Source organism: Bombus vosnesenskii, unplaced genomic scaffold, assembly GCF_011952255.1.
Source record: "Bombus vosnesenskii isolate JDL3184/JDL3185 unplaced genomic scaffold, Bvos_JDL3184-5_v1.1 scf7180000013370, whole genome shotgun sequence".
Classification (NCBI taxonomy): domain Eukaryota; kingdom Metazoa; phylum Arthropoda; class Insecta; order Hymenoptera; family Apidae; genus Bombus; species Bombus vosnesenskii.
In genome coordinates, this window is record NW_022883003.1 from 734,741 (window position 1) to 749,945 (window position 15,205).

A 15,205-nucleotide genomic window follows, 5' to 3' on the forward strand; every position below is an offset into this window, starting at 1 on the left:
TTTCATATACGTTAATATTTAAAGATATTTTGCATCAATTATAGAAGCAGTTATGATATATTTGGCTCAGTGTAAACTTGAAATGAAAGCATGTCACTTTTAATATTTTGTGTCTTACATTTGTAACTACCTCGCCAATGAACAGAACCATTTCATGAAACTATTATAAAAATTACCTGAACTTGAAACATTGTAATCGTATCATCCAACATCTGCACACGAACAGCAAGCATTTTACCAGCTTTTCTAGGTGTTGTAGGAGGGGTTCTACTACCTCCATCCACACCTGCTGGAGTCGAATGACTATGAGGCATCTTAGATCCTCCACTGCCTTTCATGCTTATGCTTTCTATATCATTCATTTTCAGTCATCTACTGTAAACTGTAGAATGACCATCTATAATTTATTTCCTTATGGAAAATTTGATTTATAATTCACTATTACATTGTCATCTGTAACAAGACATTAAATATATTTACTTAAACAGAAGTATATTTACTTACTGTTTCTAGCAAAAAACAGATTGAGTTAAATATAATATATCTTTCGAGTAAATATTACATTAACATTGACAACATGCAGTACAGATGATTAAGCAAGAAACATTTCCACGAAAAAGATATACGAAATTTTTCTCTATCCTCTCGATCTCAAAGTAATCCTGTATCTACGCAGTATCGTGAAATCTTATACAGATTACATCGGATCGTCTAAAATTTTTGAGAAAGTGCGAAAGATGTAACGATATGAAAACGAGAAAAGTGTACCCACAAATATCAAAAGTCAAATATTATGATTTATACAAAAAGCGATCGGTCAATCCTACTTATGCTGTATAATTTCAAAAAAATTACTAACGTTTGTTTACATAACTTACAAAGATGATGTGTGCTAAATGTAAGTGTTATTGACTTATTATTCAACAATCCACTCTAGAAGTATCTCACCGAGAAGTTACGATGTTACGATGTTACGTCAAGACTATGATTATACCGATTATACTACTAATCGAACAGTGCTAATGGAATACGTTAAGAGATTGGCTGTAGTTAAAAGGGTTGAAAGTGTTGATTTGTCGATCAATTAATGATCTTAACATTCAAATAGATACCGATATTCTGAACTATAGTTTTGTCGACCGTACTCCGCTATTAAATTTCTTCTATGAGACATGAATTTCCAATTGAAATAAATAGATAAATCAATTTAAATTGTCTTAAGAAATGAGAAATAAAAGATCCATAGTGATGCATCTTAAATATACGAGAAGTGATACGAAGAGAAAAGGCGGGGCCTAGGATCTTTAAAGGGAAGGAATCAATCAAACTACATTATGAAGCAACAGAAAATGTTGGATTCTCTCATACATACGTCTGCCGGCTTAATAAGACCCGTGGCAGCACGCCCCAATATACAGCAACGCTGAGTTCATTGATCACTAAACACTCATGCACCGGCACTCCCGTTGTATGTAGAATCGTCTTCGCGATACTCCTAATATTAACAGAGAGGAAATGAGAGTGCTCACGCTTATGCTGCTGGTTGTTCCCGGACTAGTGCTGCACCACGCGACCAAGTGCTGAAGGAAACGAAAGTTAACATATACAAGAACCTATAAAAGTAGGGATCTACCCTGTTTGGTTGCATTTTAGCATATATAAGAACCTATATATTTAAGCTTAAAGTTAGGGATCTGCCCTATTTGGTTGCACACTAGCATAGACAAAAACCTATTGAGTTTCGTGCTACAATAACCTATTTAATTGTACGGTTCTACGGAAAAGTTTGTATCTGCTTAAAAAAGGCTATAAAAAATATTTTTTTACTTTATAAACATGATGTTACTAAAGAGTTATATAATTTTCAAAAACAATAAAAAAGGTCGAGCTTTCCCTGTCTACAAGCAAAGATTAGCCGAAGAAATTATTGAAAAATACTTAGCAAACGTAAAAGTAAGAGAGGCATCATCTATCAATGATACATTAACGCGATATACTGGCCGGCATTTTCCTATACGGTTACCTCCAACACTAAAAAGGCGAAGGAAAACATCAAAACGATGCATTATATGCTTATCAATGTTAGTTCGGAAAGAAACAGTTTTTAAATGCGACGTATGCGATGTAGCATTATGTATGGATCGTTTTAAAAAATACCATGTTAAATAAACTCTAAGAACTATTCGGAAGTCATTTACTTTAGAAGTTAACAAAAATAATAAAACTCCCGATATACGGCAACGCGCGGTGATACAGGCCAACTGTCAGTTGAACGACGCTGGTGTCTGAACGGAGTAACTTAAGTAAAATCATGGTTCAAATGAGTTACAAAAACGATAAAAATAAAAAAAGCCAATTGACTATAAGCGAGATATAAGGACATGAAGACGTAACGACATATATATGTAACCACGAAACTAACCACGCTTTTCATCCATCTTTCATTCATTATTGACTCAAAATTATTAATTCTATGAATTTTGATTTTTTAAAATTCGAAGAATTATATTAAAATGAACATTTCACATTATATTGAAAAGAAATGATACTTCTCATTTGGTATCCAGTGAAAGAATGACGAAAAGATAGGAGGAAGATTGTGAAAGATGAAACGAAAATACGAAATTTTTCAACGAAAATTTAAAAAATAGCCAATCAGAACTCCCTACCAAAAAAATTATTTTTAAAATTATAGTAAATTATGTCAATATTGGTTGCGAAAATTTCTTTTGGGAAGAAAATCAAAAATTTTTACGAAAATTTAACATATCTGAATTTTTTATGGTACATATAAACTAGGGTTAGAAATAGTGCAAAATGTCAGAATATAATAATTTATTAACAGAGAACAAAGAAAATAAACAATACATTTACAAATATTAGATATACTTAATATGTATGTGTATCTCTATACCAATAAACCATCCTATAAAGGAAAACTATCCAAAACGTTTGAATCAGACACTTGTATTATTCGAATGTAAATTTCTGCCTTCGAAAAAATTCTAACTGCTCTTCGTTTTTCCTTTTGATTCCTGAGACTTTCGCCCTTCTTTCTTGATGTCTTCTTCCTCAGCCTCAACGGAAAGCTTTCCTTCGAATGCTCCTAGAATCATTGTACGAATTGATTCTTCAGAAACGACTGTTCTCTGGGCTGACTTCATAGTGATCGTTTTGCCTTACCTTACAAATATGAGAGTTTCCGCGATCAGTAGGAATCAGAATTAGTACGTACTAAGAAAAAAGAATACGTGTTTATATACCGACGATGAAAAAATATTCATGCCAGTACAATTAACATGCCAAGTGCCAAGAATTAATGTTAAATCTAAAATATTATCGCGTATAAAAAATATATTAATATTATTGCATCATTCCACTGATCCATTATCGTTTGAAAAGGAATGTTCTCTTTTCTTCTCTAAAAAAAATGTAGTAAACAATTAATTTCTCTTTCTTAGGCAACTCACAATTAGTTTCATTATTGCGCGATTTTGCCATTCTCATACTTGTCTACTTTGGATAGGAAAGTAGATATAATCTTTTCCGTACGACCGTACAATTAAATAGATTCTTGTAGAATGGAACTCAATAGGTTTTTGTCTATGCTAGTGTGCAAACAAACAGAGCAGATCTATAACTTTAAGCTTAAATACATAGGTTCTTATATATGTTAAATAGCAATCGAACAGGGTAGATCCCTACTTTGATAGGTTCTTATATATGCTAACGTTCATTCTCTTTTAAACGTGATAAAAATATGAACACAAAAACGTTACCCACACAATATTTTCTTTATTTATTTACATCACTTTCTATTGCGAATTACAAATTTTAGCTTTTTTGTCAACTTGATCTGCATGCTACATTAACAAATTACATGTTTCAAGTCTACTTTATACAATTCCTTGCAGTCAAGTAAATTTGTTGCAATTATACTCTTAATTTGTATATTCAATTTTTATCATGTTAAACAGCTTTTTAGACAATCTTACAATACAAGCAATAAAAAATAAAATTCTGCACTCTTAAAATATGTGGATTTTCTTTTCCCAAATTTTTAATAACAAATATAAACATTTATATATGTCGATAATCACATTGCTTACAACAATATAGAAGTATGTGTTATTCACCATCTTGCTAATTGAAACTAAAGGTTATTATAAATTTCTGGTATTTAAATATGTTTCGATACTGTACGATACCGAAACATCAAATTATAAAGATTCAATCTAACTTCTAAAACATTACAAGATAGATCAAAGAAAGAAAATTTACAGACTAAATCACAAAAATACTATATCATAAGTCAGAAGAATGTTTTGTCTACTGATTATTGTTAACTATTTTCAAATACAAAATGTATGCTATGACAATAAAACAAACTTACATATTTCAGCTATCATACATACATATTTACAAATTATTATTAGTAGTTACTATTATCAATATTCGTGTCATAAGTATTCCCATATTTAAATTCTTTCTATTGAAATATCATAGAGTTTATTTTCCTGCTAAGGTCAACATCAAAGTACAAAAATTTCACCTAACGTAAAAGTTACAAAATTTGATAAAATTTGAACATTATTGAAAATTAAACAAATATCAGGAAATTTCCTAAATCAATTTCTTATCTGCAATGTATAAATTATAGTGAATCAAATTACGCAATTTCTTTTATCATAGTCACAATATTTAGTTTTAAACCTTAAGTCCTTGATTAATTATTCAAAATACAACAATTTGTATCTTACCATCGTATCATTATTTGTATCATTTCTATCAATATTTAATAAAATTTAACATACATATATAAAGGAAAATTAATTTGAAATGTTAAAAACTATTTTGTCAAAAAATCCTTACAATTTAAAATTTTGTTCTTATTAAATTATGAAAAGATAAATAAGAATCTTTCAGTTTATTACATTAATATGTTTAATACTCTTTTGACAGAAAAGTACTATTAACTATCATTATACACATATTACACGAATAACAACAAAACAGATATATTTACACAATAACAAATAATGGTACTTCATTTTGATTTTAGTCGCAAAAAATTTTCCATCGATATTTCTTTTTTATAAAATTTATATGTATATATATATATATATGTGATATACAAAAATTGTGATATCAATGTTCTTTCCTCATAAAAAGCAAACAAATTTGAGTTCCAAAAGATTAAAGCTAATACAATTTAAAACAAATTTCATTATCTATTTAATTTTAAATTTCATAATTTCTCTCTGTTATAATTATACTCAAATATGATTCGATATATTTTTATAATATAAGCGCTGTTTTTGTGTATCATTATAGATAGATAGATAGTATTCAGATAGAAAATATTTTCCGCTCAAAAGATCTATTTTTTAGTGGTTCCACGAGTTTTTTAATTATACATTTCAATCGTGTACGAACATCACGAGCTTTATATTTCTACTATGTTATATTAATAAAATCGTTAACAAAACAGGAGCGAACGGAGCAAGGTTTCAATCATCGAGTATGTAAAAAATTAATTCAAGCACAATATGCGTATCTTGACTACTTTGCGCTGCTTTATGCAGAACTTGAATTAATTCGTTGTCTAAACTCTTCATGTAGATTGGAGGCAATTTCATACCTTCGCTACCGGCTTCATAACCAACCTAGTATTATTATGATTATAATTTTATTATATTTCTCTTTTCAAAGAAATTATGTTAAATGACTAAAATCTGATTATTTTTTCACACTTTATAAAAGAAGCTTATAAATTGTCACACTAAACTTACATTGTCAGGATGAATAGTTGTTCTTACACCAAGCTTTGTTAAACCAGCATTGGCTAATAAGTCCAATAACTTCACTAAGGCTGTACATGTTGCTTTCGCTATATTTCCTGATAATTTATTTATATCCACAGGATCATGAACACCATTCGGATGATCATCGGACTTTAAAAAGATAACATTCTATGTTATATATTATAAATATAATAAACAATTCAGAATTTATATCATATTTTTTTCTAAACGTACATTAATTATAAATACTTCTGTCCATCGTATAAATCTACTCGTTCCTTTATAATCAATACCATTGTGTATTCGGATTGAAGGAATACCATCCATAGGTCGTCTATCAATAGGACTTTTTACCCTGGAAACACGCAACATAGACTTAAATAGATGATTATAAATAATTATTATAGTAATACTTACCCTACATTGAATTGCACATCATTATCGACCCACTTTATGTTCACTGTTTCATCCGGCTCGGGTGCTCCTTGTCGACCGCATCCGATTGAAAAGTCTTGCATATTTTTTAGAGCTGCTTTCAAGGCTTCCATTTTCTCTGGCATTATTTCTACCATTAATCCATCCTCAACTATGCTAGATTTCGCTGACAAACCCATCGATGATTTCAATGCTCCGTTAATCACGATAAAACTAGTACCTGTTACTGTATCGATTGAACAATTACTTTCAAAATATTCAAATAAATACATAAATAAGTAAAAATCGAATACATACTTGTTCTTGGATTATTATTGATACTTATCGCTTGCGTTTGATAAGTGCTTTCATCACCGGTGTTAGTTTGTATACAGACTAAATGTGAGTCAGCAGCAATACTAAAATTTGAAGCGTATGCTAATACGTGATCATTCGAATTATTTAAACCTTTGATCACTTGATCGTATCGATTTCTCGGAAACATTACATCTGTCATTCTGTTTCTTAAGTGAATTGTTAGTCCCCTTACACTTGGTAACGTGTACGCAAAATTTCTGAAATCCGCTAAAACCTTCATAACAGTATGTCCTATTTCAAAGTATAATGCATCCCGAAACCGAACCGAGAACAACGGGCACGGATAGTAACGATATTCTGCGCCCAGTCGTAAGACAAGGCGTAACGGAAATACTTTCGCCCATGGTGTTTCCCACCTATAGATATCAAGATAGCAAATTGATCCATTTTCAATAGCCATTAAATTTGCATTATTAAAAAAAACAAACCTGTGAACTAGGAGGCCAAATAGGTACGGGCCAGGAGGTAATATAATTTTTTGCAAGCATTGCGATGTTTGTCGAATAAACAAGAACCCTGCGTGTTCCCGAGAATCCAAGAAATTTCCTCCCTGGTATATTAAAAATCCCAATTCGGACACAATGTTTCCTGCATGAAATCAAAGTAATATAGCATTGTAAATTAATTAATATAGAATATAAATAATACCTTTCATAGCTTCAAGACGTAATTGGTTAATAAAAAGGAGCAGATCTTTAGGAACCCGGATTTCATCAGGTAGTACCTCGATTAATAATATAATTTCATCTTGTCCAACACAATCCAATCCTTTCGAAGTTACATTCCAACATGTTTTATTAACACAACAATTTACTACAAATAATGAATTTATTAGTAATTGTATAATATCTGAAATTATATACACCTTTAATTTATACTTACAAGTTACCATTTTGACATATGCATAGAGATTTCGATTAATCGCAAACATAACAGGTGGTTCACATTCATTTTTCAGCGTTTTGTATAGAAGATTCTCGTCCGTTACAGCATGATATGATACCTCTGATTTACATATTTGAACATATTTATGTAATACAACATTAACATAGAACTACTATCCTGTAAATAAGATTATTACTCACGTCCTTTATGTATTGTTACTGTTGGTGGAAGCGCATTAGGGTCTTGTGGCACATAACTTTCTGTATTTGGGTCAAAACGTGGTAGGTTCTGTTTCTTGACAGACGTACTTGGTACAGATGAGCCAGGTGTTGGTATTCTCTTACTACCAGATTTCCGGTATGGTGGTTTCAAATCCCACGACATGTCTAGTTCTGTCAGGTCACAGCCAGGCCTTATTCCTGTGTTTTAGTTAGAGGTGCATAAAACCAAAACAAACAGGAAGGAACAGGTCCAGCGTAAGGGTAAAATATTTGAAGGAGGTGAAAAGTAAAATATAATAATAACTTGGGCAGAGGAGTGTAACTTTAACTCAAAGAACTAAAAATATTATAATAAGGTATGTTAAGAGTAAAGTGTAAAGAGTTATTACATAAAATTGTTGTAGATTTGAATAATATATATTAAGCATTAAGTGTTAAATATTATACAGCTATCTGCAGCCATAAGCATAGTTCTAATATATCAACAAAAATAATTTTTGTGATAAACCAAATCACATATTTGTAACGCATATAAAAACTGAAATATTAACTTTCAAAAAAGACAAATTCATTAGCAATGCATTTCTTTTGATTTAAATAAATCTAAATAACATAATATTTATAACCTTCACTCACCATCACTGAACATAACAGATTTTGAAATTTCAGGCCGACTCTTTGTACCATCTTCCCTTTTAAGGACTCCAACGGGTACCATAACCGTAGGAGGTGGAGGCAAGCCGCCAGCTAACTGTTGCAAGGGTGGTATAGTTGAACAGTACTCCATGGGATTATTTGGATTAGGCTGTCTCCCCTATAACCATTTGTCGAATACTCCTAACATTCACATTTATTTCTTTATCCAGCAAACACAAGCCATGCACATAAAATATCAATACTTTTCTGTTAATTGTATTTTAATTATGTTTCAATATAATGAAATTATGTTTCACTAAATATCTTAAAAATCTTATCTTGTCTTAGAAATATTAATGTTAAAAAAGAATTTGTTTGCTTTGAAAAATTCACAAAAAGCTTAAATAAGACAAACAAGCACTATTAGCAGTAAGATAAATAAAATGACAAAGGATATAATATACGTTTAACAAAATTTTAATGTAATATTTCAAGCAACTATTTGTTAATAAATCTGTACAACTGAATTAATGCAAACTATGAGAAATCTTTCATATTTACTGGATATTAATTACTATTAAAGTAAGAAGCAAACAAGTCACTTTTCACAAAAATACTACAGTTCGAACACATGCCTTATATTTGCAATGCATGGCAAAAGAAATAAGAAACATTCATAATGTACAAAGAACATAATACAAATAGGTAAAATACATTACTATGAATTTATTACCTAAATGATTTAAGAAAAAATTTTAAACAGTGAACATTTAGTTTTAGTTAAAAAATATTAAGCTTTTGTATCAAATTAGTATCTTCTCATATAAATTTATTCTAACAAGAAAGAAGTATTCAACAAGTTGTTATAGGTGGTCACAAAACTCATACTAATTCACAATTAATTTAAATTAATTCACAAAGTGAAAAGCTTCTTCTAAATTTAATTTGTACATTTATTCTGAATTAATAAATTCAACAAAATATTTACAAATTAAAAAAGGAAAAATAACGTAATAAAAATTGAAGAAATGTAGGAGATTAATGAGTCTTACAAGATTCCATTGCAAGTTGTTTTCAATAGAAATTAGGAAATTAATAAACAAAAATTTTTATTGAATATTAACATTCATAAGAATGTAGTAGAAATCACAATCAAAGATTTAGTAGTATAATATCTCATATTGCTATTTTTGTAAATAACTGAATCAAATTAATGAAACAAAAGATTAAAAACAATTGAAAGTAATTATTGAACGCTATACTAAAATGAAAAATATGATAAGCTACTCAGTATATACTTTGTGTCAGTAAAGAGAGCTCCAGAAGTGTTACCATCAATTATTAATATGTCATAATCCCATTTTGTAGAATTCGTCAATACGACGATATAAACAAATAAATCGAAAACATAAATAAACAAACCAAACATGCAAATATGCAAAATCTAGAACACAAACAAACCGAAAATATATAAAATAATGTGAGAGAACAATTCGAAGATAAAAACATTTAATCAAATAAATATACATATATTTTTTGACCAGTTCTACAAATCGTTAATAGTCCGTTATAAAACAAGAGTAATACTTAAAGAACTCTTCTCAATTTCTTTGAGAATAGTAAAATTTATATATTTACACATAAAAAAAGATTCATAACACTATACATATAACATAATTTATATCTAACATACCTGGGGCGAATTGATATCATTATTATTCATACATGTGGAATAACCAGAAGACCATTCTCCCATACCTTGCTCTGTTTCAGCTAAAAGGATAACATTTTATTTCCGAATATTATAAAGAAAAATGTTAAAATAATTCAAATAATATTAAATTGAAGAAAAGTTACCTTTAGTAAGAAGCTGATAACAAGAAACACAAACGCGTGAATCAATGTTTCCTTGATATTCTAATTTATATTTCATATTACAACATTTATTACATAACACTTTTCCACATGCCCGACAATGATGTCGTCTTTTGATAACGGTAAACTTAACATCACAGAGCATGCAACTAGGAGCATCGCTATCGGGAACCCAGAATGGTGGTTGTTTTCCCAGAACTGAGCCAGATTCTGGTAAAGAATTGTCTAAAATATCCGGGGAAGATCCTTGCTCCTCTTTTATACCATCAGTATCTGATTGAACTTGATAAGATGGTGTATCACTTGTAGAACCAAGTACTTGGTGTTCTGTGCTATTGTTTGACAAAACAATATCCAATGTTTGGGGACGTACTGGCTTCTCTGAATCATTGCTAGTATCACTTACATTTGGTCTTGTGTAAACATCTACAGACGTAGATATTGCATCATCATTATGTTTTGTCATATCAATTAATGTATTTAGCTCAGATGTCGTTGAAATTCTTTCTTCCGAAATATTATCAATATCGCTTGGCATTTTTAATTCACAAGCTTGATTATATTGCGTAGAATTTCCTTTCTGCTCTTTTAATTGTATCTCAGTTCTGTCATCATTTAGTGATCCTTGATTAATATTTAAACTATACGTAGGACGTTCTTGGCTGTCTTCAATATCTTCTGTATCAGGCACGCATTCATTTTCTAATTTCATTTTATCATCTTTAGCTACATTATCTCTATGCAACAATTTTAATTCTTTACCACTTGGATTATTTAAAATATCTTTGTGTTTATTTAATCTGTCTTCATTTAATCGATCATCAGATTGTTGTACATTCTGTTTCATTAATGCATTATTTAATAATTCTTTATCCATTTCCTTTTTCTGGCAGTCAGTTATTGAAATGTTTTCTATCCTTTCATTTAATTCTGATTCTATCATTTTTCGAGATTCTACAGAAGTATCTGGGAAAACTTGGACATTTTGTTTATTTTCATCTTTTTTATTGCAGCTTTCCCTTAATTTTTCCTCTTCTTCTAATTCAGCTAAATATTTGGTCAATTCATCTTCTGATAAATTATCAATGTTACTAAATCCAATTGGCTTACATACTGAATTTAAGCTGCTCCTATGTTTCTCACTTGTACCAATATTTTCCACGCTTAATTTACTTTCATTATCTTGCAATTGTGTTGTAGACTCATTTTCATAATAACCACCTTGTATACAAGTACACTTAGGCATAGAATATTTTTCCTGATCTATCCTATCAGAATTATAGTTATGTGTTTTGTCATTTTTAATTTCTGCTTTATTACTTAATTCAATACAAGCTTCATTTAGAGCAACTTTTTCAGGAAGGTCTGTTTTGCTTTCCAATGGTTTGAAATTTGTTACATGAACATTTTTTACATCCTCTTTAATATTAGTTTCATACGTAATTGGTAATTCTACCGTTATGGGTGTTGTAGACTCATTTTCATAATAACCACCTTGTATACAAGTACACTTAGGTATAGAATCTTTTTCTTGATCTATCCTATCAGAATTATAGTTATGTGTTTTGTCATTTTTAATTTCTGCTTTATTACTTAATTCAATACAAGCTTCATTTAGTTCAACTTTTTCAGGAAGGTCTGTTTTGCTTTCTAATGGTTTGAAATTTGTTACATGAACATTTTTTACATCCTCTTTAATATTAGTTTCACATGTAATTGGTAATTCTACCGTTATGGGTGTTGTAAACTCATTTTCATAATAACCACCTTGTATACAAGTACACTTAGGCATAGAATCTTTTTCTTGATCTATCCTATTAGAACTATAGTTATGTGTTTTGTCATTTTTAATTTCTGCTTTATTACTTAATTCAATGCAAGCTTCATTTAGTTCAACTTTTTCAGGAAGGTCTGTTTTGCTTTCCAATGGTTTGAAATTTGTTACATGAACATTTTTTACATCCTCTTTAATATTAGTTTCATATGTAATTGGTAATTCTACCGTTATGGGTGTTGTAAACTCATTTTCATAATAACCACCTTGTATACAAGTACACTTAGGCATAGAATTTTTTTCCTGATCTATCCTATCAGAATTATAGTTATGTGTTTTGTCATTTTTAATTTCTGCTTTATTACTTAATTCAATACAAGCTTCATTTAGAGCAACTTTTTCAGGAAGGTCTGTTTTGCTTTCCAATGGTTTGAAATTTGTTACATGAACATTTTTTACATTCTCTTTAATATTAGTTTCATATGTAATTGGTAATTCTACCGTTATGGGTATCGTGGCATCCTGATAGCTTAAAACAGGAATTTCTCTAGTTGGATCAGGTATATCAGCTGTCTGTTTATGTGGTATACTTTCATCACTATCTTTAGCACTGCTCTGGATTATCTGAGGTACCTTAGTCTCAAAATCAGATTGTATTTCTGAATCACTTAATATGGAATGAATGCAATCTGAACTTCCAGGTGGAGCATTAATGTACTCATTCAAACTGCTGAAAACGTTGCTAACACTAGGTTTCAGATTCGACTGGTTCAATTTCTTATCATACCTATTGTCAATCTTTGGGCTGTTGTTACTATTTTGTTGTTTTTGTAATACCTTTTGTGATATATCATTATATATTGCTAAAGAAACCTGTTCAGAATCATAAGATGAAACAGATTGTTTTTGTATTGACTTATTCTCGTTTGTGCATTCTTGTATATAAAACTGATTTACATCTGTATTTTCTATTGTTGTCTGTTCTGTACTACAATTAAGATTCTCAGAAACTATATCATTTTCATTAATACATTTGTTTTTTGTATTTATTTGTTGCAAGTCTTTATGCCTTTCTACAGGTAATATAATATCAAACTCTTTATTTTCTTTCTTAGGCTCTATTAGAAGATAATTATAACCTTTTAAAGCTGAAGGTTCTAGATTACATTTAACTGAAGAAGATGACGCATTGTTTGTTGAAAGATTATCAGATGCTATTTGCTCTGCACAGTCTGAAATATGTATTCATTATATTAATATTAACAAATATGTAACATTAATAGTATCAAAAAATAAAAGTATCTCTATCAAACATGAAATTATTTAAAAAAAAAAGCGGTTATTTATAAATCAATTTTTATAAAAAAAAGAAATTATACAATTGAAATTGTTTTAATAGAAAAATTATTTTACTTGGAAAAAGTTATCAAGAAAACCAGGATTAGGAACTTTATAGAATCTCGAGTATATTTAAAACAGAGATAAAAACAAACTAAATAAATTTTACCTTCGTTAAATTCGAAATCATCCAAAACCTTGTCCAAATCAATAGCAAATTTTTCCATTGCGTCGTTAATGTTAGCTACGCCAATTCTGAAGTCATTGAATGAACATTCCTATCCAACTTCTGATAATGGTAAATACGATTCCATTAATGGTATCCGTTCGAACGAAATGTACGACGTAATTTTAGAATTTTATTGTAGCTAATTCATCGAAAATATTGAAATATTGAAATATGAAATATGAAAAAGAATGATCGATGATAATTTACATGCACGATATTCTTAATCTTTCAAAAAAATTTCTTACAGTAAATCACTGTCATTCCGCGTGAAGAAAGAATCACTTTGCATTAGGTGTCTTCAATCAGTACATATATCTTGGCAAATCGGTTTTCCTTTATTATCCATAATACGCAATCGGCGACATCAGTAAAAAAAGTGGATAATCAGAATGGCCTGAGTTGCGCCTGAGAAAACGAAATGTAAAAAATAAAAAAAAAATAATCATAAATTTTTGATCATCACGTGGATTAATTGACAGTGGAATAAGCACTTGTACATACTTACACACTACTTGCCTGTAGAACTGTCATTCTATGCAAACTCAGCAGAGGCAAACGTATCCTATCGATAAATCGAAAAATTTATTCTCTTATTCTCGATTAATCGATTATGTTCGAAAGAATATGAATTTTATAAGTTTTAGCTAGTTTTAGTAATTTATAATTTTGATTTTGATCTCGATATTATAGAAAAAGATATAATAATTTAGATTACAAAACTTTAAAATAATGTAATTTATTACGATGAAAATTTACTATGATAAGATTCATACACTACAAAATTTATCTCTGTAATGTAACAATATCAAAAAATGATATCTTTTATAATGAAGATTCACGTGCTTTGCATATAAAATGATTTTAACCATGATTAGTTAAATGTCTTATTATTTTTAGATATCATAAAAAATTTATGTATAAACAAGTATACAGAAAACATATAGGATGATACACGATCGACTTATTCGTAGGCTGAACTTTACTTTAGGGATCCAAATATTATAAACTTTTTTATTTGTCGAAATCTTATAGTTTTTGACATGTAAAATCTAAAAATGCAAATTTTAAATCGCGGTTCGAAAGTAAAACTATGTAAAACTAGTCATTTTTGGGACATTTTACATGTTACTTTGACACCATATTGACTTATTTCCATGCTTTGTCTAATGAGTGAAGTCCGTAGAGTCACTGACTGCACGAGATGACGGCCATTTTGGCGGGTTAATCTGATATGTTTGACTCACTAAACTCTAAACTGTCGTGAGGCGGCCGATTACGTTAATACAAATTAACTTTTTGGGAATTCAACTACAGCTATAAATAGTACGCATATGTAAAAAATAAAATCGAATTAGCTACCAACTAAAGATTAGATGAGGATAGAGGTCACATCTATGATGATGAATTTGCCGATCGCCTGTGCAACCTTTTGTGGTGTGATAACCTGTAATGTTTCTGTCATAACCAATAATATTTTTTCCGTCATAACCACGATCATATAAATAAGTCTCGACAGACATATACTGAAACCTAAGGAAAACCGTCCGAAAATTTAGTCGTGACTAGTTCTGAAAAATGAACATGGAAGGCAAGATGTTTCTTGTGATGCTATGAATGTCTCTGACAGAAACAGGGATGCTCTACTCATTCC

General features: G+C 29.7%; 2 protein-coding genes across 21 annotated transcripts in view; both read right to left on the minus strand.

The window, feature by feature from the left end:
- The window catches only part of LOC117237359 (FERM, ARHGEF and pleckstrin domain-containing protein 1), a 28,458-nt gene extending 26,931 nt beyond the window's left edge, over window positions 1-1,527 (minus strand). For 12 of the 15 annotated variants that reach the window (XM_033501227.1, XM_033501241.1, XM_033501235.1 and 9 more), the window contains exons 1-2: window positions 1,373-1,527; window positions 177-453 (exon numbers count right to left, since the gene is read on the minus strand). In XM_033501227.1, the coding sequence (XP_033357118.1) occupies window positions 177-362 (186 nt within the window). In that variant the 5' untranslated portion in view covers window positions 363-453; window positions 1,373-1,527. The other 3 variants (XM_033501229.1, XM_033501228.1, XM_033501230.1) reach the window with 3 other exon arrangements.
- A 3,381-nt stretch (window positions 1,528-4,908) lies between these two features.
- On the minus strand, window positions 4,909-14,186 carry LOC117237356 (zinc finger FYVE domain-containing protein 16). Of its 6 annotated transcripts, none has more exons than XM_033501214.1 (15): window positions 14,060-14,186; window positions 13,800-13,959; window positions 13,495-13,693; window positions 10,196-13,219; window positions 10,032-10,111; window positions 8,339-8,516; window positions 7,682-7,873; window positions 7,479-7,601; window positions 7,245-7,409; window positions 7,025-7,184; window positions 6,537-6,952; window positions 6,222-6,465; window positions 6,039-6,159; window positions 5,793-5,954; window positions 4,909-5,666 (listed from the first exon to the last, which is right to left on the minus strand). In XM_033501214.1, the coding sequence occupies exons 3-15, from the start codon at window positions 13,550-13,552 to the stop codon at window positions 5,511-5,513; spliced, it is 5,079 nt and encodes a 1,692-aa protein (XP_033357105.1). In that variant the 5' UTR covers window positions 13,553-13,693; window positions 13,800-13,959; window positions 14,060-14,186; the 3' UTR covers window positions 4,909-5,510. The 6 variants fall into 6 exon arrangements, with proteins under 6 accessions (XP_033357105.1, XP_033357103.1, XP_033357107.1 ...); XM_033501212.1 differs by having other exon boundaries at window positions 5,335-5,666; window positions 7,682-7,900; XM_033501216.1 differs by having other exon boundaries at window positions 5,335-5,666; window positions 8,339-8,453; window positions 14,060-14,185.
- Between the last annotated feature and the right edge of the window lie 1,019 nt (window positions 14,187-15,205).